At 46.3% G+C, this 27435-nt stretch overlaps 1 protein-coding gene across 3 annotated transcripts; it reads right to left on the bottom strand.

Annotated features, from left to right (window-relative positions):
• Nucleotides 1-444: 444 nt before the first annotated feature.
• sh2d3ca (SH2 domain containing 3Ca) lies at nt 445-27147 on the bottom strand. Of its 3 annotated transcripts, none has more exons than XM_086135626.1 (13): nt 26912-27147; nt 8650-8778; nt 6362-6511; nt 5947-6224; nt 5595-5672; nt 4945-5072; nt 4480-4852; nt 3962-4091; nt 3704-3819; nt 3227-3398; nt 3031-3142; nt 2350-2556; nt 445-1860 (listed from the first exon to the last, which is right to left on the bottom strand). In XM_086135626.1, the coding sequence occupies exons 1-13, from the start codon at nt 26984-26986 to the stop codon at nt 1685-1687; spliced, it is 2124 nt and encodes a 707-aa protein (XP_085991752.1). In that variant the 5' UTR covers nt 26987-27147; the 3' UTR covers nt 445-1684. The 3 variants fall into 3 exon arrangements, with proteins under 3 accessions (XP_085991752.1, XP_085991751.1, XP_085991753.1); XM_086135625.1 differs by having other exon boundaries at nt 26906-27146; XM_086135627.1 differs by lacking the exon at nt 5595-5672 and having other exon boundaries at nt 26906-27144.
• Between the last annotated feature and the right edge of the window lie 288 nt (nt 27148-27435).

The following is a 27435-nucleotide window of genomic DNA, read 5'->3' as shown; positions in this document are numbered from 1 at the left end:
CTGTAAGGCAATTGTAAGATGATGAGTCTCACTTTTATTAAAGGCTCTAAAGAGACAAGAGTGTCAGATTTGAATGGATCGATCAAACTTTGCCTTTAAATCTCCCTTGATGAGGAACCGCTGAAAGCTCTGAAATTGAGGAGTTACATGGTTGCTTAATACAGCAGTCCCCAACATTTCTGGCGCAATATTTTGATGGACCCGCGTAGAAACAATTAACGGTTGTTCTACAAATGCAGTTGTTCGACAATAAATAATGGTTAGTCCTAAACGTGTCTCTCCAATGAGCCCGGCACATCACAGCGTTTTCTTTCCTTGTTTGCATGGGTTTTCTCCAGGTACCCTGGCTTCCTGCCACGTGACCCCAAACTCTATGGAAAACGAATACCGTCGATGTTGAAAGGCATCCTTGATTCTCAATTGACTCCAAATTCAAGGCATGTCTGTGACACAAGCAATCGTTTTATTTGAAAAAGAGTGAATCGCTATATACAATTATGTAGAAAAAAAAAACAAAGCAAACAACAAAAACTTGTCCTTTCCCCTTTCACCCTTCAGTATCCAAAGCAAGAATCAATAAAAACACACATAAAATCTTTCTTCCATCATCAGCGCGAGCGGATGACAACACACGCAATACGCTGTACACGCACTTTGGGGCTTGTTTGAATTAAGGTTGCCCCCTGCTGGGTCAGAATGGGAAAGGACTTCTTTTTTTTTTTTTTTGCATGGCCTTTCAGCTGTACCCCCCACCCACCCACCACTCAAGTGTTTCAGACCACAAAAGACAAACACTCATGTAAAGATCAGAGTAGACTGAGAATTAATTCACCTTGCTCGATACCTGACACGTACATTTGAGTATATTATAGAATGCTTGGATTTGGAGGTAGACAACAAGGAGATGGGGGGCGGGGGGGGCAAAACACTTCAAAATATTTTTGAAATGAGTTTCGTCCTTTGGCTGAAGTGATTGCATAGCTCTGAGAGTCAGCTGCAACCCTCTCAGGCTCACGTGCTTGAAAGATGACATCGAACATAAGCAGTCAACCAAACGCCATTTGGTACCACAAGTAAGATCTTATATGTCCTTTATTACCGTTTTGAACAACTCTCAAAGCCTTCACTTTTTACTCCTTCATTTGAGATGCATGTATTAACGAGTGGCCGATACATATTTGATGGGAATGGGCTTTTACGGATCCTTCCCGATTCCCGAAGTAAAAGTAGCCGAATGCCCTGAATGGATCGAGCTCCTCTAAAAAAAATTCATAAATCAAGGAATGTTCACATGACTTACATACAAACGCACGCGCACACAGAAAGACATGTTCATTATGATCTAATTCAAAGATCACCACTCATTTCTATGACAGTGTGAAATAGCAGGGAAGCATCGGTGTGTGCGGAGCAAAGCCAAACTCTGCAGATTGACCCTCAGGGGACCACCATACTCACTTGTCTCCTCTTGTGGACATTTTCGGGAGAAATGAGGATGTCCGCAGTGCTACAGTTTGCAGTGTAGTGTGTTGGAAGTGACATCCCGCCGTACGTTTAGCTGCCTCGCCACTCGCGGCGGTCCACCCGCATTCCTCAGTGTTCCCCCTTTTATGCCATGCAAGACAAGACCACTTCGGAGTGGTAAGTGCAGAATGCAAGGTGTCTTTGTTTGAGAAAATCACCGCTATAGCTCGCTGTGGCGCACCGGAGGCTCCAGCTTGTGCGAGAGGGCGGTGAGGACCTTGTCGAACTTCTCGTAGCGCTCCAGCTGGCTGCCCTCGGAACCGCGGCAGCCCCACAGCAGACGCATCTGGAACTCCGTCTGGAAGATCTCAAGGATGTCGGCCTGTACCTGGAACCCTGCGCCGGAGGGCAAAGGAGAGGAAGAGGAGTTAAGATGGAATCACGTTGCACGTCCAAGCTAGAGATGACAGCGTGTTACTATATGAACATTAATTCTGAATGGCTCCCGATGACCTCTGTGGCACAGTGCATACTGTTAAATTGCACCTTTTTTTTTCATAATATTGATTGTTTCCGGATATGTGACATGATAGTGCAAATAAAATCATGGGATTACTGTCTGATAAACACAAAACGTAAAATTTTTGAAGATGAATGCTACAAGTACAATGTAATGAGACGAAATGCAAGAGCTACACTACTTATTCTCAATCTACTTAGTCACCCTGATTAACCAGGGTTAACAGGTTTAATGGCTTGGTGATCAATACAGTGAGCGATCAATTTCTCGTCGTGGCAATAAATACACGCTGCGACCGCCGAGAACGGCACCACCGGTTGCGAGCCCAAACGAAGTTCAATGCAGCTGTCTGCATGTGTCCATACCCTGCAATTTGCTCTCGACGTTTCTCCTGTAGATCGCCCCGTGATGCGCGACGGTCCGGGCTGCCTCCAGGTGGTGCATGACCACGTCCACGCCCACTTCTGCGCTCTCCCATGGCTCCAGCACCTCCCCGAGCGCCAGGCCTCGCTCCAGCAATGACAGGACGGGGAGGATGTGAGGAAAGGTGGTGTTGGATACCGCGCTGGACTCTGGAAGCAAAGGGAAAAAAAAATACATTGAAGAAAAATTAATTTGGATTTTGTGAGAATCGCCAATGCTCCCACTAGATCCAGAAGGTGGCACCGTGGTTTAAAAAAAAAAAAAGTTGTTAAAGTTCATTCATTTGGGCAGATTTGCTGTGATACGTCTGGGATTTCTGTTTTCATGTCTAATAAATGCAAAACACATTCTCTCGTTCAGTGATTCTCAATTTGTGGTGTGTGTGTGTGTGTGTGACGCCCTCTAGTGGTATGAAATGTTCAACGAATCAACGAATGAAATGTTCCACCTATGCATGTTCCAGTGGCTTCATTTTTCAGTAGAGTTCAGTTGTCTTTCACTTTTAAGTACATTTGCAGTTATTTTTGAAGAACTGTTTGTGCAATACATTTTTCATTGAATTATTACTCATATAGTGGTGCTACTGGTATGAATATTTTCAAGATGACATGCAATCAGAATACCTTTGCCGTCATTCAAATTCTTCAGGAAAGGTTTGAGCTTCTTCTCATACAGGATGGCGCCTTCTGTATGTCTCTGCCGTAACGTCACCCACGTTTGCTCCAACCGGGAAATCTAAAGCGTAATCCCACAAGCGTCAGAGCAAAGCACAAGAATGCGCAATGAAAACGCGCAGGATGGCAAGTGTGTTTATCTCACCTGCGGCAGCTCCAACGCCCTCATCACTGCGGCGAAGCCAAACATGTTACCCAGGTTGCTCTTCAGCTCGGCCGCCAACTGGATGGTCTTATGGAGCAGGGCCGCCCGCTCCTCCGTGCTTCCCGTGCAGCCCAGCAGGTCCACGGCAGTCATGATGGACATGGTGTAGAACCTGAAATTTCCATCATAGGGGGGAGAAAAAAGGACCACAGCGTGAATAAGACGACACACTTTAATTTTGTTTTGGTGCTCCTTTTTCGGTTGGCAACAGGGTTCAAATGTGCTCAGCAGCAAACTTGTCGATTTCCACGTGCACGATGTGAGGTAAGCACAGCAACTGGTACACCCCGCCCACTTTTTAAACATTTATTTGAATTTTTTTTAATTTATTTTTTAGACTTTTGTAAATGCTTGACTCTCCCATCAGTCATTCCGAACAAATCAAGGGCGGGTGCCCTGAAGAAGAAGACAGCGCACCTCTCCAGCAGGTCAAGTCTCAGCTGGTGTCCGTGAGGTAGCGTGAGTAACTCCAAGCCCGAGGACACTCCCATCATCCTTTGCATCTCTGAGTTGACACCCAGTATTCTTGCAATCTGCCCAAGAGAGATTAAAAAAAAAAAAAAAAAACTAAATAAGATAAGCATTCTATGTTGTGCTTGAAATTCTCTACAACTCTTGTTCTCAGTCGTGTGAACGGGGTTCGCGCACGATGCGCTCGTGCGTGCGTTGACGTACCGTGCAGTCGACTAAGGTGATGTTATTTGCCGCCGTCCTCGCATCCACTTCAGCCAGCAGCTCTTTCACTCTCTTCAGCACAGACATCTCCAGAGGTTTGTTGTCAGCCGGCATGATGCAAGACTCATACCTGCGCGGGAAACATTTGCTCAACGATAAACCAGTACTGCAGTACTGCTTCCACAGTGCGCTGACCGTCGGGTCAGCGCACTGTGGAAGAATGATTCCGACAGTGACCCGCCCAGAGACGCACTGGATTTGTTTTTTTTCCTATCACGTGAAAAAAAATTCAAACTTTTATATACATTAATAATGAAACATAAAGGTGCGTATGTATAGCATGTGCATTTGCATGAAAATTGAACACCTTTTTGCTGTGTACAGTATTATTTGGTTCTTTAGAAAAAAAATTAAATCACCAATAAAGCAGCATTACGGCATTTGCATATTTCAGTTTTTGTTCAGAATGAGTGTGATTATTTTTTTCTTTAAAGCCTCCAAACAAATTTGTCTCATACCTGGATGGCCGGAACAAGGAAGCGGTCTCCACCCGAGGAGCGCTGCACATCCCGTCTCCTTCCTCCCTCACACCCTCGTTCCTCTCCTCCTCCACCCGCAAACGCTCCACGTAGGTCTTAGTAGGAGGTTTGGGGGGTCCGGCTGGGCATGGTCTGAGGTCGCAGTAGCTGCCCGCTGTTTCGGAGGAGTGCGACTGGAAAGCGGGATGATGAGCCGGAGAGGAATGAGCCGAGTGAGAGATGTTGGCGGGATGTTCCGGGGGGTTGTTGCTGAAAGACGGGCTGAGCTGGGGGTCGCTGGAACGCCGCGCGATGGGGGAAGGGGGCACCACCGCCAGGACTCGCCCACCTGAGTGGGCTCTCTGTCTGGTGACTGGAGAAGAGAGATGAGCCTTGAGCTGAAATGCCAACATTTTTCGCTCGACGCGCATAACAGAAATGACGGCAGCGTCCGCGTGGGCTTACTCGCACAGTACGCAGGGGACATGGGCGTCTCCCCGACAGGCGACAAGGGGCAGCGGTACTCTTGAATCTGGTCCATGCTCATCGCACAGTTCCTCATTGCGTCTTTGTGGTGGTGGATGGTGGAAGGGCTGCAAACACAATAGTCAATTGTTAAAAATCCCTCATGGATGTATTTTACATGTTGTCGACATGGCCGCGGGGGGCGGGGGGGGGGCGCAGGGGGGGTTGTGTCACGTGACAAGAAGTGACGTGGTTATGGGTGCTTTTTGACTTTCTTTTGTCAAAGTTGATCATTTTCAATTTGAAATTGTTCCGAAAGTAAACGATTGTTTTATGCGTTCAAATACGGCACGTACATCACACAGGGTCAACATTTGTAGTGGATAATTCTTCATTCTAAATTTCAAAATTCAGATATATGCAGCAGGTGAAGGTGCATAAGGTGGTGCTGATCCAAAGTTTTGCTTGCCATTACTGATGACTGCTATTTGCGGCGCTTTAAAAAGGTAGCAATGAAACGGTCCATCTGAATTTTACACACTTCTGGGGAGGGGGTGCTGATGAGGTGGGGGGGGGGGGCTGCAGGGATGTGGCAGGTGTACTAGCTCTACACACTTGTGTCTCACACACACACATAATACACACACCACCTGCATTTGGGCACAGATTGCGGCTGAGGTTCCGGTGGTGCCGCTGGTGTCTCAACTGGACTTGGGCTGTCTGAGTCGCTGTTTGCGCGTGTAACAAGAAGCAATAAATGGACATCACGTATAAGAATGTAACAATGGCTAAAATAAGGAGACGTGGAATGGGAGTTGAGACTTCAGGCACAGAAACGGTTGGGGTCAGAATACAGTACAGGGGATGGGTTTACGAAGGAGATCTTTACAACACAATAACTTTCCCTTTTTTAATTGAACTACTGAAATAAATGACTCTTTCCACGATATTCGAATTGATTGAGGTGCACCTGTATTTTGAAGAGCACTCCAGGGAACTCACCTATGAGGCATCATCTTCTCCGTCGTGAGCCCATCCATCATGGTAACGCTCCGCCTCTTGATGTACGCTCCCCTCTGATTGGACGGCGAGTAGGCGCAACCGTGCTTGCCGCCGGATAGGGCGAAGGTGGCCTCCAGGTAGCGCAGCGGGAGGGTCCGGCTCACCGGACAGTAGATGTGGACACCGCTGGACTGCGAGATGGCTTTGCGTTGACTTGCGTAGAAGCGCACCAGCTCCGGGACCGAGTCAAAGCTTTCCGACTCCAGCACGTACTGCACCTGGACAATACAACGGAAACATGATGTGGAACATGATGGAAACCGTCGCTGATACCCATGGCCGATTTCTGTCTCACTTTTATAGTATGGACCACGTCTTGTAGTTGCGATCATGACAAGTTGACGGATGCGCTTACCTTGGTGTCACTGGATTTGACCAGGACTTTGCTGATCTTGAAATGCAGCGCTTCATTATCCCACCGACAGGTCAGCACGTAGTCACTCACGTTGATCAGGGAGTCACGCACCAGGAAGTCTCCGTGATGCTGCACAAGAGTCTCCGACACCTACACACATGCACAGAAGTCACACAGATGCTAAAAGAAATATTTCGATCCTATTATATGATACAAGTTAATGCTAGAGAATTATTTTGTTGTTGTTGTGATGTATTGATGTGAATACGATCAATTGATCGTGAAAACGACCAATACCAAAAATCTGATTTTTATGAAGAAAAAAAAAAAGACAAGTTATTATTTATTTTACAACCATATCCTCGAGCCCTAAGAGGACAATAATGCCGGTCATAAGGGCAGGGATGACATCAGCGCAATCTTGTTGGACAAATTGCTTGAACCACTGTCATGACATCATTGCATTTTTAACCCTGATGTCACCTGCAATATATTGAATGCAAAAAGGAAATTAATTCCTTTCTCTGGACAACAGTCATTAATCTGACAAGTCTCTCCACAAATAAACAAAATAAAATACAAGCAGAATATAGACTGCAAAAAACGTGAATCCGGTCCATTGGGAATAATTACAACATGCTTTAGGGCATTTTGGAGTTGCACAACAATGACAATTAGCTGCCAAAATGCATCTGCTGTGCTGTTCATGCTGTCGGAGAGAAATAAGGTGCCAACAGAGACTGCTGACTGAGAAAAGCTTTTGTTTTTTCAGTAGAAATCGAATGTGTTCAGCATTATTGTGTATTAAAAAAAAAAGGAAAGTCCAAAAACGGTTTTGAATATCACTGAAAACAAGCAATCCATAAAATTCATCTTTCTGTCATGGTGGGTAAAGCAGCCTAAGACCCAAGAGAAAAAAACAACAGTGTCCATGATTAAAAAATAAATAAGAACAATTAAGAGGAGAAATAAAGAAAATAATGATATAAAAAAGCAGAATCATATCATGCAGTAGTAATATGAAGTTAACCGATGAATGCACTGATAGAACATCGCCAGCAGGGGGCGGTAAAACATAGAGCATTCCTTTTTTTTATTTATAATTTTTTTTCTTAACGGTGCTCCACAGTGCTGCACTACACCACTGCTTTAAATATACATATACCCTATTAAGGTAGATGTATAGAGAATATTTTATGTTGACGGCTAAATGGACCACACAGCGGTCTAATGGTTAGCATGACTGCCTGATACCGCTGACGTCCCGCCTTCGAACCACGACTCAGACCCTTCTGGAGTGGAGTTTGTCTACTCTCACCGTGCTGATGCGGGTTTTCTCCAGGAACGCCAGCTTCCTCCCACACTCAAAAAGCATTTTCAGCTCATTAAAAGCTGGAGCGTAATCAGCAGTGGGCAATTTATGATCAAGGGCCACATTTGATTTTTAAAACAGACACGGATTAGCCAGTTGATTTGTTAATGAGGCAAACATTTGCTCCGCTGTTTATTTAAAACATGTCAAATAGTTTGACAATAAATAATAAAAAAAGAATAATGCATTCATGTAATGTAAGTGGCATACCAGAAAGCCTCTCTAGAGCAGTGAATGTGCGTGTGCGTTGGTGTGCAAGTGCGTGCGCAAGTGCAGTTTGTTATGTAGTAGACAGAGTGCTTCGAGTTCCCACTAAGTTTACATTGGGACAACCCATGAATAATGCATAATATGCAAAATAAATAAAAACCCAGAGAGCGTGCGTCTGCGTAGGAGCCACGAACGGATGCCCCTTCAAAATACACATTCATCCAAAATCGGCAGCGGACACGCCCTGAAATATTTCCGTGGTGTGGTGGGTGCCCGTGAGGGCATCGCCCTGGTGGAGCCGCCCTCCGCACGCCCCTGGCGTGTGTGTGTTTTTCGCCAGCTACGAAATGCCAAATTGAATACGCGAGCGATGCGCACAGCTGCCCGCTTGGCTTCGCGACTCTCTTCGCGAACACTTAAGTCAATCCCGCAGAGCAGAGAGAGCGACGATGGGAGTCGTTAATCGGTGCCATCCGGTGTTTGCGCTGCTCAAAAGCCGCTCAAGCGAGCGCTTGAAAAGCACGGCCCTCAACCCACACTTTAATCTTGTTTAATTACCACCGCCGAGGTGGTTTTCAACAGCACGGGTTTATTTATTGAGCACAACTCTCTGCGCACAAAATGGATTATGGTTTTCTTCTCGTGATGTCATGCAAAATAAGCAATGTTTCAAGTTCAAGTTTCAAGTTGTGTTTGCTCTGCATACCTCTCGGGGTATGTGTCCATGATACCAGAGATGGCTCCTGATGTCAGCCGGACTCAGCTTCAGCTCCTCCTCCAGCTCCTTCCGCAGCTTCTCGGGAGGAGACTCCAGCAGGTACTTCTCCTTGGAGAACTGAAGGACACAGACGGGAGGGAGGGCGGGGGGGGGGATGGCACATGAGTGAAGTGGCATCGATGTGACAGGTAAATAGTCCACGGATTGCAGTGGTTCTGAGCGAGGCCATTTGTAAGCATTTATGATCATTTTAATTTGCATTAGCGGAGAAAACGACAAAAGACAACAAATGCGCACACTGCAATCCGATTGACCCTGACCTGATTACCAAGGGGAAGAAATCATCCTAAGTAAGCTTTGATTGTTCTGAAGTACTGCGGAGTCCTTCAGTTGCTTTTCAGTGACTCAACACACACACACACACACACACACACACACACACACACACACACACACACACACACACACACACACAAGTGTCAGACAAAGACAAGAGGATCATGTTTCAGATTTCAAAGCTTTCTGCTTGCCGCTTGCTTGCACAAATAAGCGACACTCTGGGGAAATCTGCGGTTGTAAGACATGAAAATAAATTCCGGCAAACATTTTCATGCTTATTTACCTTCAAAGGCGATCTCGCCGCGAAAGAAATCACGCTAACGAATTAAGTTGAGCTGCTTTTGAGACATTTTCCGCTTGTTTACTTGAGTTCGGGAATGAAACTATGTGCAGTGAATTCCAATACTTGCACGACATCAAACATTGAGCATATCGCGTGCGGAAAAGTGTAGCTGTCTTTTGTTTTCGACCGTATCTTCCTCTGATATCCGCTCTCCATCACCGGAAGGTTTTTGACTGCGCGTGTCCGTGAATGGCGCCACAAGGCGACGAGAAGAGGCCCCGTGATCGATGCTCTCTTCCCCAGGTCAGTGCAAAATGAAATGATGAACTTCCTTGTGTCTTCACCACCTTCTCAGCCTCCTTCTCCGCTCCCCCTCGAGTCCTCAGGGGCAGATGGAGGAATATCGCCGCAGCGGCTCGCTCTTCCCAGATTAGATTTGAGGTGCGCGCGCGCGCACGGAGGCCAGGAACAGAGCGACGGGGTCAAGTGGGCGCTTAATTCTTCCGCTCGTCTCCGTGGAAACCCAGCTGAGGCCTCCAACGGACTTTCAACAATAGACCAGTTGTGTGCGTGCGTGTAAGAGTGGTTATGAGGGTAATTGAAAATTGAGTGAAGTTTGACTTGAGATGGGCTTCGCGGATTTGTCAGGGACAGCGACAAATTGACAATGAAAAAAAAAGGGAGAAAATGGCAGGTCTAAAGACACAAGAGACCTCTGTTTTCATATCCAATATAACATATGATAGGATATCAAGAGATGCAATATAGTTGATATTGCATTTTGCTTCAACAAAAATATAGCTCTGGTCACTGCGCAGATATAGTCAAGCCCGATAGGCTGCTGTTGAATAAACTGAGAACAAGGATCATTTTCTATCACCCTTGCCTATCCCAGCTGACTTTGAGCAAGAGACCCTGGACTGGTCGCCTGTCAATCATTGGCAGCGTATAGACAAACACACATTCAGACTCACATTCACAGCTATGGACAGTTTTGAGACATTTTTTAGAATGTGGGCGGAAGCACAGGGGGAAAACATCAGCTGAGACTCGACTACAGAAAGTGAGAACTGTGAGGCAGAAGTACTAACCACTTGCCCACCATGCTTTCCAGTAGAGATCATTTAGGGGGAAAGAAAAAAAAACGACAATGGATGTCCCAATTCAACTGCAATGCAAAGTTAGTGAAGTGAGGCTAAACGAGCACATCAGTTCATTGACTGTGTGTCAAGGTGAAATTCATTTCCTATTTTTCTTTTATTTTTTTTACTCAAATTTCTGGGCTACATTTCATTTTTATGACTGCCGACTCGTTAGTTTGAATGTGACGAGAAAAACATCAATGGTACATCGCCGGTTTTGTTACAGTGAATAATTTGCGCTGTATTCCCACATCAACAAAATAATTGCCGGTTTCCATGGCAACGCACTGTGCAACAGTGATACGCAAGGAGAATCCGATGACAGCTATTGTGAGCGAAGAGTGTCCTCACTTTCTCATTTTCTCCGAGAATGATTTTTGTTGGTTATTAGTTACTAGTGGTTGGGACATCTGCTTCACGGTAGTGTATCTTAAATCATTCTTTACCATTGAAACGAATGCGAATGCCATTAATCCGTTCCAGCCAATCAAACGGTGACAGTCAAACAGAGCGTGGTGACTCTGACAAGAAACCTTCATTCCATATCCATTTTTCCAGTCATGCCAAGTAGAACCACTCTGCTCAATTCCATTGGGCGAAGCATCCAACTACAAACAAGCCCACCAACGGTCGAGACACACTATGTGAACCTTGAGACAAAACTAAGCAGCGTGCAAACGAAAGTGCAGACAGCATCCAAACTCAGACAGACGGAACAATGGAACCTCATTAAATGGAGGTAGAGAGGCTAACTGGGGGAGAGGACGGCTAGCCTATTAGCAGCTTTGAGAGTTAAAGCAAATTAACAGCTGATGCAGGACTTTGCTTCCCCAGAGGGTCCAATCACAGAGTGTGTGTATGTGTGTGTATGAGTGACTATTGATGGACGGATGGATGGGGCTCAATATTTAGTTGAGGCCCCAGACAGGCACTAAGAGCAGGTCATCGAAGATAAGCACTGTTATCACTGAGGCAGGCGTATAAAGTACGCACTCGCTATACTGCAAAGGCGGGGAGGTGAGTGTGGAAAAGATTGCAACGCAATCACAGCTGAAGGCACGGCGAGAGGTGCCACTTCATTTACACCTCCACTGTATCAATGTGCGCGCGCGCGCACACACACCCATTGCATACTGTAAGTGCGAATGTAGACGTCAGCTTGGACAGGCTCTTGCTCACTTGTGAGCCTCATGAGGACAAGCACTATAGAAAACGAAATGGACGGCCGAATGGAATAATAAATATGCAAAATAGTATAAATCAAATGAAATGATGCTTTAAAAAGAATTTGTATGCAGAGGCAAAAAAGATTTGAAACAAATAAATGTACCTGTAATCTGCTCACATTTTTTTAATGGAACTGGACCGGATTACAGTTACCAGTAAATGTTTTAAAAAAATATCCTTAACACCAGTGCATGTATTTCTACAAAAAAAAAATGGCACTAAGAAGAACAGAAAATACAGTTGGAGCAGAATCTCTTCGCGTTCTGTACAGTCTCATGCATTTCTCAGCATGTACACAAATGAACAAAGTGGAGAACAATAAAGGGTGGGGGGGGGGGGTGTGAGAGCAAAAAGACTGAAGGGCACCTTTTCTGTTTTGCAGCCCACAGGGCTTGCCGCTGACCCTGTTGTCGTGGCAACGCCTGAAGCGGTTGGATGGGCTGTGGGGGTGGAGAATGGGGGAAGGCTTTGGGAGTGCAGGGGGGAATCCCACCAAAAATGCAGAGTTGTGAGAAGCTGTCCTGGGATCAGTTACTCTTCCCACTTTTGTCCTCCCATTTTTTTTTTTTTTTTTTTTTGGAGAGCGATGCAGACCAGGATTATGGCATTAAGGCCATGCAACGCTCCTGTCTCACATTAAAGTGGGGGCTGGCTGTGGATTTGCACGCATGTACGTGTCCAGTATCACTGCTCTGTGGACTCTGATAATCCTTTTGTGCCCTCCATCCTGACTTCGACTGATACGGTGTGCCTGGTTCACACGGGTATAATAGTTTTCAAGTCACATGAGTACTGAAATGATGGCAGGACACTTTGACCTCAGAATGAACGCAAAAGTCTGATTTTGTCTTTGGAGCATTGTTAGGATGTGTTTTTACGGGTGCAACCTGGTACCTGAGCCTTTTTGACTGAAAAACATGCCCTACGATTTTGGAGACAAGCATCTTAAGGTGGCAATGAAAATCCACTCAGACGTTTTTAAACCATTGGATGGCAAACAAGTCGGCTGTGTTCCCTTCCACAACTGCGCAAACGCCCTTTTCTATCTGCGCCCATCCACCAGGATGCCAAAGCAAGAAAACTCAACCCATGCGCACAGCTACACTGGGCTCTGCGCTCGACTTGTGCCGGGCAGAAAAATAGCGTGATTGGTTGTTTGTCTAAACGTGCCCTGCAATTGGCTGGCGACCAATTCAAAAGTCAGCTGCGGTAGGCTGCAGTTCATCAGCTGGCCCTGATGAGCACAGCCATTATCGAAAATGAGGCCAAAAATAGTGCCACGTCTCATTAATAATAAATGATTCTCATAACTTGAAGACCACATTTCTCATAAACTTTATGATTTGATGCAGCTAATACAGTTTGGTCCAGTTCCAGACAAAGGTGCAGATATGGCAAGCTGTTGTAAGATTGGCCTTACAGAAATGCCTCACAGTTGATTCACTCAATGAAACATTCCTGATGGATGAGCTTGGCCCGAGGAAACAAAAGAGCAGAAGGCACACAATGTGGCACATAACCAGGTAAAATGACAGCAGTCGAGCTACAAAGAGCAAAACCATAAGTCTAATAATAACTGTGACCTTCTACTATACTCGTGTTAACACACACACACACACACACACACGGCCAGGCAATAATGTCTCGGGGCAGCTTAGCAGGTAGATGCTGATATGTACTTCACATTTCTATACAAATCCACACAACCTGCAGCATTGTTTTTGAGCTGTCAGTCAGTTTTAACGTGTGCAAACAGACCTGCGGGACTGACTGACAGCTGGTGCAAAAGATGTGACATACTGTACAGTGACACTCCCACTGAGGCAGTCGCCGACAAAGCCTCGTTCTGTACTGCATGCGCTGCTTTGCATTCTACAATCTCCCTGATGACCCCCAACAAGGGAGCCCCGTCGTATAATTTTGCACAATTGATAATTGGTTTTATTTGATTTTTTTTCAGGGTGGCTGGAACGGATTTATGGCATTTCCATTGATTTCAATGAGGAAATACGATTTGAGCTACATTAGCCGAGACTTCTGAGCCTGATCTTGGACTATTTCCTGCAAAATTCCTTTAAGATTACGTTAATGACCAGACGGCAAGGCATTTTTTTTGAAGTCAGTCAGTCGTCGAGAAGAGTGAGCCAAAAGTTGGAGGGAGGGCACACAGGCACAGTTTATCTTCTGTCAATACAGCATCTGAATGGAGCTACCGTCTTTCGTTGTGAATGTGCCACACTACCCGATGCTCCCATTCATATTTTAATTCTAATTCCTCAGTGAGCCATCCATATTTCCTTTCGTGTGCATATTCCCATGAGACCGGGTAAATTTATTTCATCGATGTCCTCATAGTTCCGATCGACCTGGCAACCGGCACCCATCAATGCTTTGATGACAACACAATATAGTGCGAGCGAGACAGGAGTGTGTCCGTGCATGTCATCATGCCCAAAGATATACGATGACATCAGCTGCCCGAAGGCCTCACCGTCCTCTGGACTGAGTCTGAGTGGATGCGTTTTATGGATGAAACCCCTGAGGCTGACCTTGCTCCTAACCGGATCCATAAAGCACACGCACACGTGCACAAAAGCGATGCACTTACATGCGGTGGATCTGTATGGAAGCATGCATGACATCGGTAATCATTGCACACCCAGAACAGAACGCCGCACAAACGCTGATTAGCGATAACACGCATTTAATTAGATGTTCGGGTGGATGAAAATCGAATAAAATCCACGAACCTAATTCCAACTGAAATTGTGTTCGCTAATGAAATTGCACTATAAACGTGACCGCACCTGCCCCCCCCCCTCCCCCCATGCTGTTGTTGCCATAAAATGAAACAAATTTCATACACAGAGTCTCAATTACAGGAGCTTACTGAAACACAGTACACTGAAACAGTGCGGTGAGACTGGAAACTGTCGCCCACTTGTAGGAGTTTAAAAAGGCCATTTTTATTTACTCATAATACGCTAGTGTACTTTTAACGTTGGTCTTTACGGCGGTACTTGAGCCCACGGTAAATTTGTTTCGGTGGTTGTTTCCAGAGCAAAAAATGGGTGGCTGGATAAAATGATGCCAAGCGATGCCACGCCTGCAGATGCTGTTGCTAAGGTAACACCGAACAGCCCAGCTGGTGCGCTGCCCTCAGGAAGTAATGTATGTGGCGTACGTGCGTGTGAGAGAAAGAGAGGTTAATGTGTCCCATGTGTGCACTGCTCTCTCATGCGCAATGGTGTGAACTGGTGAGGAAAACGCGGCGGGTTGAGAGGATCATGACGCTATCTTATTCCGCGTACGACCGTGTGTTCTTCGAAATCTGGTACGGCTCGGTCAGCAGTTTTGAGCGGTGCGGGCAACGCAGCACAACACCAGATGCTCGGTCAGGGAGGGGCAAGTGGCGGCCTGCGGGCCCACAATCTCAGTGCCTCCCCCTCTCAGATGATTAATATACTATACGAATATAGCTAACGATGCAGTAGTGGATATCAGCAAATGCTGCCCTTAGCAACAGTAACTAAGGGTCCAAGATGTCAGCTTTCACGTTTTTTTTTCTAGTTTTAACTTCGCCAATTAGAAGCACTTCTTCGGCCAATTAGCGGACAGCCTTACACAAGCATTTTGATAAATAAACACCCGGTCCTCTCTGCAGTTGAGTAAACAATCTATTTGAGGAAATGCTCCAGTTTAATTGCGCGATTGCGTTTGCTAGCGGGGCCACTTTGGGGAGGTTGACAAAGCACGGAAGCCGGCTTACCACACGGCGCTCATCCGACTCTATTAATCAATGCTCGGAATAGATTTTGCAGCAATTAGTTTTGTCGAGACGTTGACAACGTGTGACTAACGCGATGAACTGATGATGCCTGCCTCCGCTGCAATTAGGCCTTCGTTCTCGAAGCCTTTTGCGCTTCGCATCAACAGTACCTCCACTGTCATAAAATATGTATACGTCTGCTTTCCAATATTTCCCCTTTTTTGTTCTAAGTCACTTTTGAAATACTGCACACCAAATTGTGACTGTGTGCGCCACATCCAGTCTTACGTCGTCAGTAGGAGGGCACTGGGCTACATTCTTGTCGTCTGATGTCGGCATGACTAAAGGCCATACTTTGTTCCGCACTACATTGAAAACAGATATCGGTACTTTATACTCCTTTGTCAAAATAATTTTGTAAAACGATGTCAAGTCCTCTTGCCGCTTCTAGTACACATACGCTCGATACATCTGGGCCGCCGTCTTTGCACTGCACGTGCTGCACAGGTTTCACGGCGTATCCAGTATATATTTATCTTCTTGTCAACTTATTCTCCTCGCCTGCTATGCCTCCACGCTGTGGAACATGTCACTTGACAAGACGCAGCCGCCAACGATAGCGCTAAATCCACGTGAGGAAGTCGGTTGTCTCATTTGATCGTCAACCGGTTGCAGCGATTTATCACATCTACTTCTGAGCCAGATTTTCTTTCCATCTTCCTTACCTTCGAATGAGTCCGCTCTCTCTCTCTCTCTCTCTCTCTCTTACTCTCTCTCTCTCGTTACCTTCTTGCTGACAGATCATCTCACTCGCTAGCCTCCATCTTGCTCTACGTGACCTTCTTTCGCCGTATCATATCATTCTCCATCACTTCCCGATGCACTCAGCCAGTATGTGTAAAGGAAGCAGCATCCTGGTTACACCAGCAAGAAACGGACGGACATGATCCATGGAGGGGACGAAAATAAAATACTGCATTTCCTCTAACAGCAGCCGGTGGTGTTTATGTACTTAACTGCAGAGGACGACGGGCATCTATAAGGAGAAATCAACTGAAATACACCTTATTATTCACACATATGGTTAAGTCATGTCACTTATCATTAATCATCAAATCCTTTTTCTGGACACTATTCATCAGGAGTCATTCAAAACAATTTCATTATCATACCAATATTAAATCTATTTTGAAGAGAAGTTGCCAAAAATATTTTCAAAAATGCCAAACTCCCATCCTGAATCCAAAAAAACACAAACTACAATAAAACGCTGAACGATGCAATCACTTCTCGATGAGAAAAATGATGACTATTATTATCATCTCGATTGGGTGTCCACGATAACGGGTGATGTCACCTTTTTCTTTCGTGTCGATAGAATAGACACATCTATAACCTCATATATATACAGTATATACTCAGGTTCATTATAGTATCATTAATATTAATAGTCAAAAGTCCAATAGCAAAACACCCTTGACATGTCCAGCCCGGTCACCAATTTTCTTATTCTATCACACACACACATGCACACACACACACACACACACACACACACACGTGCACACACACACACACACACACACACACACACACCTGGGGCCTTCGCCACTCACTGTCACCCTCTTCTCTTGGGGATGAGCCATTAATGGCTAATTTGCAGGCTTTTGGAGGTAAAAGGTCACCATGTGGGCGGTTGGATGGTCTGAGGACTCATCAATACAAGCCACTCTAACCTTAAAACACACACACACATGCGTGCGCACACACACACACACACACACACACACACACAGGTCTAGACGAGCATGCATCATTTTAACCAAGAGGTGCAACCAATCAGGAACACATACGCACACATACGCACACGCGCGCACACACTTTCCTTATTGCGATTTGGAGGCAAGGCGCAAGTATTACCATCCATACTAGTATCATCCATCATGACCGTGACAACTGTGATAGAAAACCCGCGATCCATTTCTTTCCTGTATTCTTTAATAGAAGAGGGTACCAAAAATGGAGGGCGCCGCTCTCGGATGATAAACAGCAGCCAAGTGCATGAGAATGGTGAAAAGGGACAAACACACACAAACAATCTTCAGTATGTCATAATGATATAATACAGATTGAAAATCAAACGTAAGTTTCCACACAATGCGCGCAATAGACGCCACCCAACGCACTTATACTACGGCAAGCGGGATCAGCTGCGGTTTTTATCTGCAGCCATGGATGCAAACAGCATATGGTGACACAGCATCTGATTAATTAATCAATGACCGACAGAGGAGACGTAATCAGCTTTGCTCGTCGGAACTACGCCAGGATATAAAACACCACCCGCGGACGCTTGTCACAACAAACGCGGGCGCAGACTTGAAAACCATTTTAAATATTTCCTTTAGGTCTTGCCGAAATGGGAAAACTTTGACGCGCTGATCAATTGTGACGAATCAGAGCCGCGATCCTCTGATAGCAATAGTTTGGCACGTGTTTGCTTGTATTCTGTTTATTTTGCAGTTCATAAATGCGATACTTTTATAACTCGCAGCGGCGTTTCTTTCAATTCAACTCAGAGGGGCCAGCTTTTATCGTGAGGGGCCTCTAACCTACATCCCCCGGTGGGGGGGGGGGGGGGGGAGAACCACATCTTAACATCCTGCCTGGCATCCTAATCCATCAATTCTGGCCTCTCGACACTGACTGCCTGGAGGTTAGCAAAGGCTTTCTTAACTGCAGCATACGTGCCTTGGATTAAACAAGCACATCCCGATGCATTCATCAATTAATATTACTTTGTACTTATTGATTTGTGAAAATGTGTAGACCTACATCAAATTCGAAATATATGACTATGACAGTCAGGCTAAAAACATTTAGAAATAGGCGAGATTCAATTTGTTTGGGGCGGGGGGGGGGGGGGAAATAAAAGCTATCCTGTAGAAGAAAATAAGCTTCCTGTGAGAACAGTTGTTGTTTTTTGTTTGTTTGTTTGTTTCATCTATTAATCACTTTAAGGAAAAAAAGTTTAGCTTAGCTTAGCTTGAGGCAAATTGAAAATAGAGCCAAGAAGCCAGAATGAGACGCAATTAGGTTTGCTCATTTCAGCATTCTATTTGTTGACGCCATAATGAAACATTTTGCAGTGTATTTTTAACAATAGCTGTTTGCGTAGCTTTAGGCAGACCTAAGCGGGTAGAAACTTACATTCACGAGAAAAAAAAAAAACCCCAACACACTCAAGACGAATGGTTATCTTAACGCCAGACCAATTTGTGTTTCCTCAGAACAGTGTCATCTTATCACAATGTTGACGGCCTGGGACTCGTTTTAAATAAAGTGACAACATAATGGCCGCATCAGAGCGCGCCATAACTCTCGTGGCGTGACAGAGTAGTGATGATGCCAAGACTCATTTGGATCGAAGGTCAGAGCCGGGGAAGGTTGTCATAGAGACATTTATCTGTGGCAGTAGCCCCACAAACACGCACACACACATCTTGCTTAGTCACAATACAAACAATGACCTATCGACCGGCCTTGGAACTTGACGCGCGCACACTTCACGTGCACAAGGCGGAGATGATGTTGATTATGATGGCGAGTGAAGGGGAGGCAGCGCGGGGGGGGGGGGGGGGGGGGGGGGTTATAGCAAAGCAGGGATGGAGTGAAAGAGCTCAGGCTGCATGACAGAAAAGAAATGACGAATAGCTTGAAGCAACAAGGACCCTTAGATGCATATCAATTTGTTTTATCACCGCCACACACGCAAGCGGACCCGGCAGGAAAAAAAAAAAAAAAGAGCACACCCTTAAAACGCCATGCCATTGGCCGACGATGATGTCATCGCCTTGTGGAGGCAGAGAGGCGAACGCTGCTATTGGCTGGGCTATGTACACAGCGTGAGAGCTCCGCTGAGGTATCACCACTCATTCATATGTGTGTGTGTGTGTGTGTACACATGTGTGTATATGTATGACCACTCCCTACTGAGGCATACAGCCGCAGCTATCAGGGTCTTGTCCATCATTGCGAGACCTGCTGGGATGCTCCCTAATGGACGCCCTCGTACGCACGTACACACAAGCAAATGTACACTCAAAGTGATCGTGCACATACAAGCCCCAGAAGGGGGGGGTTGGGAGAAATGGGTGTTGTCTCCGAGTTGTTACCGGGCGGTTGTCATGGTAACGCAGATGGAGCTGGGACTCTCACTCGAGGTAACGCGCACACACACACAGACACACACACGCACACTTCTGTATTGATGTAAGGACACCTTGTGAGAGCCAGCCCCGCTGCCCCTCGTGACAATTTTTAAGCAGGCATGAAGGCGAGAGGCAAGGCGAGAAAGTGATTTTTGTGCGCGTGGACTGTGTGCGAGCGTCAACGTTGCCGTGAGAGACACGCCACACGTTACGCAAAAAGAGACGCTCATGGGAAATTAGCCTCTGTATACTGTCATCTTCACATCCCACTCCAACCTCCACCCCCACCTCCCCACTTTTTTAAGTGCATGATGTCACTCGGCGGATCGTAATTGCCGGCCGAGCGGCTGGGATGTCTTCCAAGACTTCACACGTGAGCACGAGATGCTCGCAAAACTTTTTTAAAATATTTTTTTTCCCCCACGCCAGCAGAAGGGAAAATAGCATCAGAAACTGAAAACATTTTCTCATTTACTAACATGACCTAAAGACATCCAAGGACGCTTTTAACAGCCGGCAGTCAGAGATGGCAAACGAAAGGACGACGCTTTGTCAACTGAGCCACGTGGACGTATGCACGCGCGGGTTTCTTCAAGGAAAGCGTCGAAAACAAGTGTGCCATTCTCAGCTGCTCCCTGCAAATCACACCGAGACGCTTTAACAGCCTCCGGTCCGTTCACGGACTAAACTGATCCATTTAAACCTTCCCAGTGGTCAGAGGCTGTTTGTTTCCAAAACTCAAACACACTTTAGCTACCGGAACTCTTTAGGAATTCATTAAACATGAAAAAAAAAAACAGAAGCACTAATCCGATGTCAATATTTCTGAGAGAGTAACTGCTGCTAAACAGCTAGCCAAATGGAGGAAATTTACATTTTGACGCTGTTGAGAGAGATATTGTCGAATGAAGATATTGTGCGGGGAGGAGTTTGGGGGAGGGGTTGTTTGTTTGTTTGCTTTAGCTTATTTTTCAACGTGCAGTTGAAGGCAGTCCGAGAACTATGGCGGCATTGCGGAGCACCTCGAGCTGCAGCCGTCTGAGGTCAAAGATGAATGAGGCAAACAATTGCGCACCTCCTGCTCCAAATCCCGTCACGATGTCGCACAGTCCCTGCGTGTCAGCTGTGGCTTACCCAACATATGCTAGGAGTGTGTGTGTGTGTGTGTGTGTGAGCGAGCGCGCGCCATCTATCCAAAGGCACGTGTGAACTTAAAGGACAAAACGCATTCGTAAATACAACGGCCGCACTTCTCAGCTTTCCACCTCTTGAGAAAAACTCCCTGACCGCACTTGAAAGTGTGTGAAGGATGGATCGTCGTGGGGACACGTCACTGTTTTTCAACCAAAAAAAAAATGTAATGAGAAACCAGAATGGTAAATAACATAGATACTAGCGGACTAACTGTATAAGCGAGGAAAGACGAGCATGATAATTAAACAACGTGAATTGATTGGAGAAATTGCACTCACGCTTGATGCCGTCAACCTTCAGTCTCTATGAAGGGAAATCCATCAAGAGCTTGTTAACACGTTGTGAGCATCTACAGATCCATTTTGTCCCGTAAGATGAACTCCATATTTCTAATTAGTTTCACCATTGTAACGCGCGAGGCCCCACTTTGGTTCATTTTATTCGGCAATTCCATGACACTACTTTCGATCACCCTCTCAAATGCTGATAGGGCCAAATATTTAACTCGCAGGCTGACTCCTCTTTGGGATAATCCCACCCCCCCTCCATCCCTACCACCCACCCCCCCTTTCCTGAAGCAGCATCTTTTTTTTTTTTTTTGTTATTCTAATGTGAAGCTTTCCTCAATCATGTTAGAGAGGAGCAGCGGAGGGCGGAGAGCACTGTAATCTCGGCCCGAAGCCTGAAATCACAACACGACCGGGAGACCATCGAGTACGAATGAGATTTCCTACTATAGACGTAGGCCGCAATGTGCCACTTCAAGATACGCTCAATAGTTCAAGTTAGACAAATTCAAAGTCTGGGCTAAGTTGATGAAGGTGTAACGAGTGTGTTCAAGTCCGTCCTTCACTCTCAATCACAAATAATGATTTCCTGTCCGCTTGGCTCCAACGGTGTGCCGGTAATAAGCTCAAACCGCACGTTTTTAATCGACCCGACGGCGGAACCACAGCGACCAAACATCCCCTAAACGGATGGGCACAAGAAGCGGGAAGTCGCGCGCTACATTTGCTCCGTTACATTTAACGTTTCGGAACATTTTGTACCTTGAATGCAACGCTCTTTTGACTTGTTTGTGATGATTTAACGAAGAAACACATATTTGACCGCTTTACATGGAGCTACAACCCAAAGTGGCAAAATGACACATGAACATGAAACATGGCAGAAACAACTGCGGAGGGTTTCCTAGTCTGTAACTCGCAGTCAGATAAGGCTCAGCCCCCCCCCCCCCCCGCTCTTTTTACCTGACGGCTCTGTCATGCACCGTTATCTGTGCATGCCTAAAAATGTCCTCATTTCAGCCTACTCGAGGATGAACTTTTAAGTCATCTGATTCTTAAGTACTCTGAGTTGTGTCCAATCTTTTGCTACTCTGCCCACCTCTGCAGATGAATGCAACTTTTTTTTTTCCAGTGGGTTATGCAAGCAAAGCTATGTTTAATTCATTTCAACCAACTGCTCGTGCTCGGCGCTTTCAAATTTGAAGAAGCAGATCTGAGCTTTAACTTGTACTCGTTTTACAAGGTTTCCGAGTGCAATGTCTTGATCGACGCATATGAGTATGCGATGCATTCATCCGTCCATTTTCACAAGCACTTACGAGGACGTTATGAATTCATTGGGCTTCCTTTCTAATCACGCCTACCGGATGCAGACTCCAATGAGTTTTCATCCCGTCATAAATTCTGGCTCTACGTTAGCACATTCCAATTTACGTACAAATTCAAGTTACGTCGCCGCCGTTGGAACGAAACTCAGTCACAAACCCCCTTGATGCCTTTTTGTCATCCTCCAGGCTTAACTGCACAAACAGCGGACAATACACATAAGCGGCCAATCTCATTTATTCGTCAGCATGCTCCAAGTCACGGAGACTTTGATCTCGCCCCCGAGAAAGCCAAATCAAAGAGAGGCTTCTTGTATTCGAGTATTCGGACAACAGAATGAATTCCCCAGTTAAACAGACTTCCACTAATCCCGCTCATCAACAACCCGAGCCCGAACTCCGCGTCCACTATCAGCCTCCGAACTCGTCGCCGTTCGCTATCCGTCTGCGTAGTCGAGACACAAAAACACACACCGCGAAGAAGCTGCGAACAGACAAAACAGACGTGAAACCAAAATACGCAGCTCACACTCCCGAGGTTAATTAATGCCCCAAAAAAAAAAAAAAACACGGCAGTGCACTAATGAGGATGCGGACAACACACACGCGTACATACGCACGCGCGCACAGCTGTCCCCTCACACTATGTGCCTGCGGGGTGTGACAGGCCAGCATGCCAAAAGAGGATTTATATGATGAAAAGCTTTTTTTAGGGAGGAGGGTGAGAAGGAGAGAGCAGATAAGAGGAGTGGATTACATGGGGAATATTTCAATGCTAAAACATACCAGTTGGCTTGGGCTGCTGGTTGGCCCAGCACACACACACACACACACACGCACACACACACAAACACACGCACACACACACACACGCGCGAGCGCGCTTGGCTGACTGACACTGGCAAGGGTGTATCGTCAGAATGACGAGACCATTGCGGGTTAACCTGCTGTGACCGAGTTGGCAAAAGCAACGTCCTTGCTTTTGTCGGCGGGACGCCCTCGGCGTCGTACGGTCTTTTATTACCATCGAAGCAAATAACCTCCAACTGCACTACAGGCTGTGCATAAACACTCTTTAGAAGAACATAAAGGGGAGAATGACGAGCGGCTCGTCGGCGTGATGAAGCTCGGCGGCGTACGAAAAGGGAGATGTTGCGCGTGCGGTAAAGCGGGCGCGAGAATGAGCTGGGGAGTTGATGCGAGAATTTGTGAAAGAAGGCGCAAACGGTGAAAGTGGGAACTTCTGAAGATGAATGTTCCCGAGTTTGGACAAGGTGAAACGTGAACAAAATGATTTTTTGGGGGGGGGGGGGGGCATTCTAGGGTGACTTGAGCTTTGCTTTTTTTTTTCCTCCTCTTTTATCACAAAAGGATACACATTGGTGTTAATTAAAACGACACTGAGAATTGTGAGGCGCATCCAGAAGCCATCTTTACTTTTCTCATTAAAGTTGAACTTACACTGAAAATCAGAGTTAAAAGGAAGTAAATATGTTGGTTAATTTGAATGCAGTATTATACACACACAACGGTGTGACACTGGAATCATTTGCAATATTTTCCAAAGAAAATGTTTGCTTTTACAAACGCCATTGTGAAAAACAAAAACAAACAAAAAAACTTTTAGGACACAAACCTGAATAAAACTTTCAGAAACTGAGTGATTTGTGAATTTCTTCTCTTTTAACAATTGTCATGTACTTCACATACAGCTTCCTTGTGTATCGTCTTTATATTGATAAATTATTCGATCGTGCTTATCACTCTCAGAAGTGCTAGTTATTGTGAACAAAATATCTCAAAATGTACATTTAGCGTGCATTTTAAAAGCCATACTGTATGGCCTAAGACGGTGAGCGGCCTATGATGTGGTGTATCCAGGCAGAGACGTGGTCCGGGCAAGCACGCATCCGTCACATTGCCAGCCCGGAGGCCCGACTGTGTGAATGTGACACGTACAGTCGGGGCGCAGGAATGCTAAAGGACAGAGCGACCGGACCGGCTTGCCGACTTGGGCACCATGGCGGCCACATGCTGCTCAGGTCAGCGGGGAATGAGGCCACAGCCTTGGAGGCCAAAAGAGGAGGAGGAGGAGGAGGAGGAAAAGGACGAGGAGGAGAAGGAGGGAAAGTGGCTGGCAGAGAGAAAAAGAGAGATTAACTTCAAAAACAATCAAAGTGGAGGGGAGGGCGAGCTAACCACGCATCTGTGTGTGTGTGTGTGTGTGTGTGTGTGTGTGTGTGTGAGTGAGTGAGAGAGACGAGGAGGGGGGATGTTACTGTCACTGTCAGAGTCCAGGGGGTAGTTACATTGTCCCAGTTACAGAGACGCGCTGGACGCACTGGGTATAATGCACACACAATGGTTGGGCAGCATGACCGTGTGTGTGTGTGCGTGTGTGTGTGCATGTGCGCGCACACGGTGAGAATAGCGCAGTCTAGACCACGGGATCAAATGTAATCTCTCTCCACTGATACGGCTGATGAGCTGGGGACACGCCACAACACCACGACGCCGGTTATTACCGAGTCGTCCCTGATCAACTACAATTTGAGAGTCTGACATTTCCAAAAGAAATTCAGCGGAACCTGAAAACGCTGGCTGGTGTCCAATTTGTCTGCCAAAACAACTGAAACGCTTTTCAAACACTCACCGACGTCACGTAAAACATGAAAACATTCATTCTAAAGCTGTTTTGACTTGATGCTAGCTGAACCTAGCTCGAGAGCGGTACGCTGAGGCGTCACTGCCATTTCACTGGATGACAAAGAATCGGGAATAAGCCTGTGAGTGTTACACGCGTCTTTCTACATGTGTTGTGCTCAAAATATTCACTGCTTGGAGCACAATATAAATAAAATAATGTGTCACGCTTCTTGTTGGATGTTTACTTTGACACTTCAGCTTGAAGTGGCAAGAAGCAGCTCGACGCTGCCGTCTTTACGTTTTGTTGCCTTCAGCGGGTCAAACATTAACATTCAACCTGAGGTGTTTCTGATGCCAATAAAAAATTTTTTTAAGAAGTCATGCACGGGCTGTGTGTAAGAGCGTATTGATAAGAACTAACAAACAAATGAGAAATCCTTGCAGGAGGTAAAGTGATGCCAGCATTGGGACTATGGATGAGTTGAACGAGTAACAATTACAGCGCCCGTGCTTGGTTTGCACAATGTTGTGCTTGACAAGCCATCTTTAATGAGAATGGATCGGGGCGTCAATATTGGGCCGAATAAAATGTGAGTGTTTGAAAACAATCCCATGTGGCAGAGAATCGGGCCTCGCTAATTAATGAATTCACCCGCTTCAACCGCTGTGATGCAACAACTTTCTAATTCGGTGGAGCAAGGGTTTTATTCCTCAAAATATGACATCATTGCAACTTGATGACATTTGCATCGATTGGTTCATCCCTTTTCAATAATGCTCAGTCGGGGGGGCTGGACCCTTTCTCCGCTTGCTGGCCTGATGCTCCCTGGACTGGTTGCCAGCCAGTTGCAGGGCACATAGAGACAAACAACGAATCACACTCACAATCACACCTTGGAAAATTTATCTAAATTAATCTAACGTGCATGTTTTGTGAAAGTGGGAGCCGCATGCTTGGCGCTAAAATGCAAACTCCACACAGCAGTGAGTCGAAATTTTAACCGTGAAGCTCAAGAGATTCGAGACCTTTCTTCCAATATGCTGCCCCCTACATTTTCATAATTGGGACAGCGTATTAATTTCCACTCATTAACATTTTCTTTCTGAATGTTCTGAACTCCCGTTTTCCTTCCCAGTGTGTGGAGTTTGCTCGTCTGTGTCTTGAAGAGTAAACGAGTCGAAACTGAAAGAAGAGTGCCTCGGTTTTGCCTCAATGGCTTTGATCAACGCACAATTCCTCGCAACTTGCGTAGCACACAAAAAACACCAACAAAAAGCCAATCTAAACGGAGCAGAGTCTTTGTAAAGCCAGTGCAAGTCTGCCGTAACCGTACGCAACAAAGTGGGCCAAACGGGAGCAAAAAAGGAGTCGGTTTTAGCTTCATTTTGTTCAAGTAACGACAGTTTTACAATCCTTTAGCTCTCCCAAAGTCCATGTTATCATCTAACGAGGCACCGAAACATCTGAAACTTGATATCGGCTTTTACTGTGAGCAGCACGTTGAGCAAAATACACTCTGGAGTCATCCCGTCTCGTGTACTGTACATGGTCGCATATCAGGTTCCAAACTCTGAGCTGGAATTAGATCAAGCCAAGATGATCCCGTAGACCTCAACACACTTTCACCCCCGTGCACTAAAAACTCCGACATGCCACTTTCGCTCTCTCCGCACAGTGGCTTTGACAGGCCAGCGCTCCATCCATGATGTCACCGGCGTGCCGCTTTGCATGAGGGTTGACGTTACCGGGCTCCGCCGTGCTCTCGCATGTGCATCAAGAGGGAATGCCGCGGGACACATAAGCATGCGACACGCACTGACCTGCACCTGCATGAAAGATCCTCGGTAGAAGCAGCACGCTGCAGCCGACAAGGCGCTCCACAGACTGCACCTTTCCGTCATGGTGGGCACAACACTTTTCCCCTCTCACGTCCTGGTCTCTTTTTTTGCCTCGACTGTCTCTTCACCCCACCCGGGGGGTGTCCAATATAAGCCCCCAAGCCCCTGGGCTAAGCCTGTCCCACCCCTGCTTTGCCTAGCCTAAAAACCCCTCCACATAGTGACCCTCTGACTACATACGAGACCCCCCCCCCCCAACAAAAAAAACAACCCAAAAATACCAAAGCTTGTCAGCAGCTAACCACACCAAGCTAGAGGAGAGAGCGGATAAGACGAGAAAAGTGAGAAGAGTCAGCGCGTCTCACGGCTCCTGCCTGACATCACGCCGGCTGCTGTTCTTGCTCCTCTCACCGCACTTGCTGCACTTCACGCGGCTGCTAGGGATTACCTCATTGCTTGCTCGTGAAAGGCGTGTGGGTGGGGGGAGGGTGAACCAGAGGGAGGGCGGGGGG

Source organism: Hippocampus guttulatus, chromosome 17 (genome assembly GCF_054856545.1).
Source record: "Hippocampus guttulatus isolate MCC_2025c chromosome 17, RoL_Hgut_1.0, whole genome shotgun sequence".
Classification (NCBI taxonomy): domain Eukaryota; kingdom Metazoa; phylum Chordata; class Actinopteri; order Syngnathiformes; family Syngnathidae; genus Hippocampus; species Hippocampus guttulatus.
The sequence above is the reverse complement of the archived record's forward strand: the minus strand, read 5'-3'. Positions and strand labels throughout refer to the sequence as shown.

Bases quoted from the DNA above. Each gene is read 5' to 3' on its own strand.
- sh2d3ca (XM_086135625.1), bottom strand. From the start codon at position 26,986: ATGACGGAAAGGTGCAGTCTGTGGAGCGCCTTGTCGGCTGCAGCGTGC. The intron at 4,092-4,479 runs GTATGAGACAAA...TTTCCCGCGCAG, and splicing joins TCCTTGTTCCGGCCATCCAG to GTATGAGTCTTGCATCATGC. The intron at 3,399-3,703 runs GTGCGCTGTCTT...TGGAAATTTCAG, and splicing joins AGACTTGACCTGCTGGAGAG to GTTCTACACCATGTCCATCA.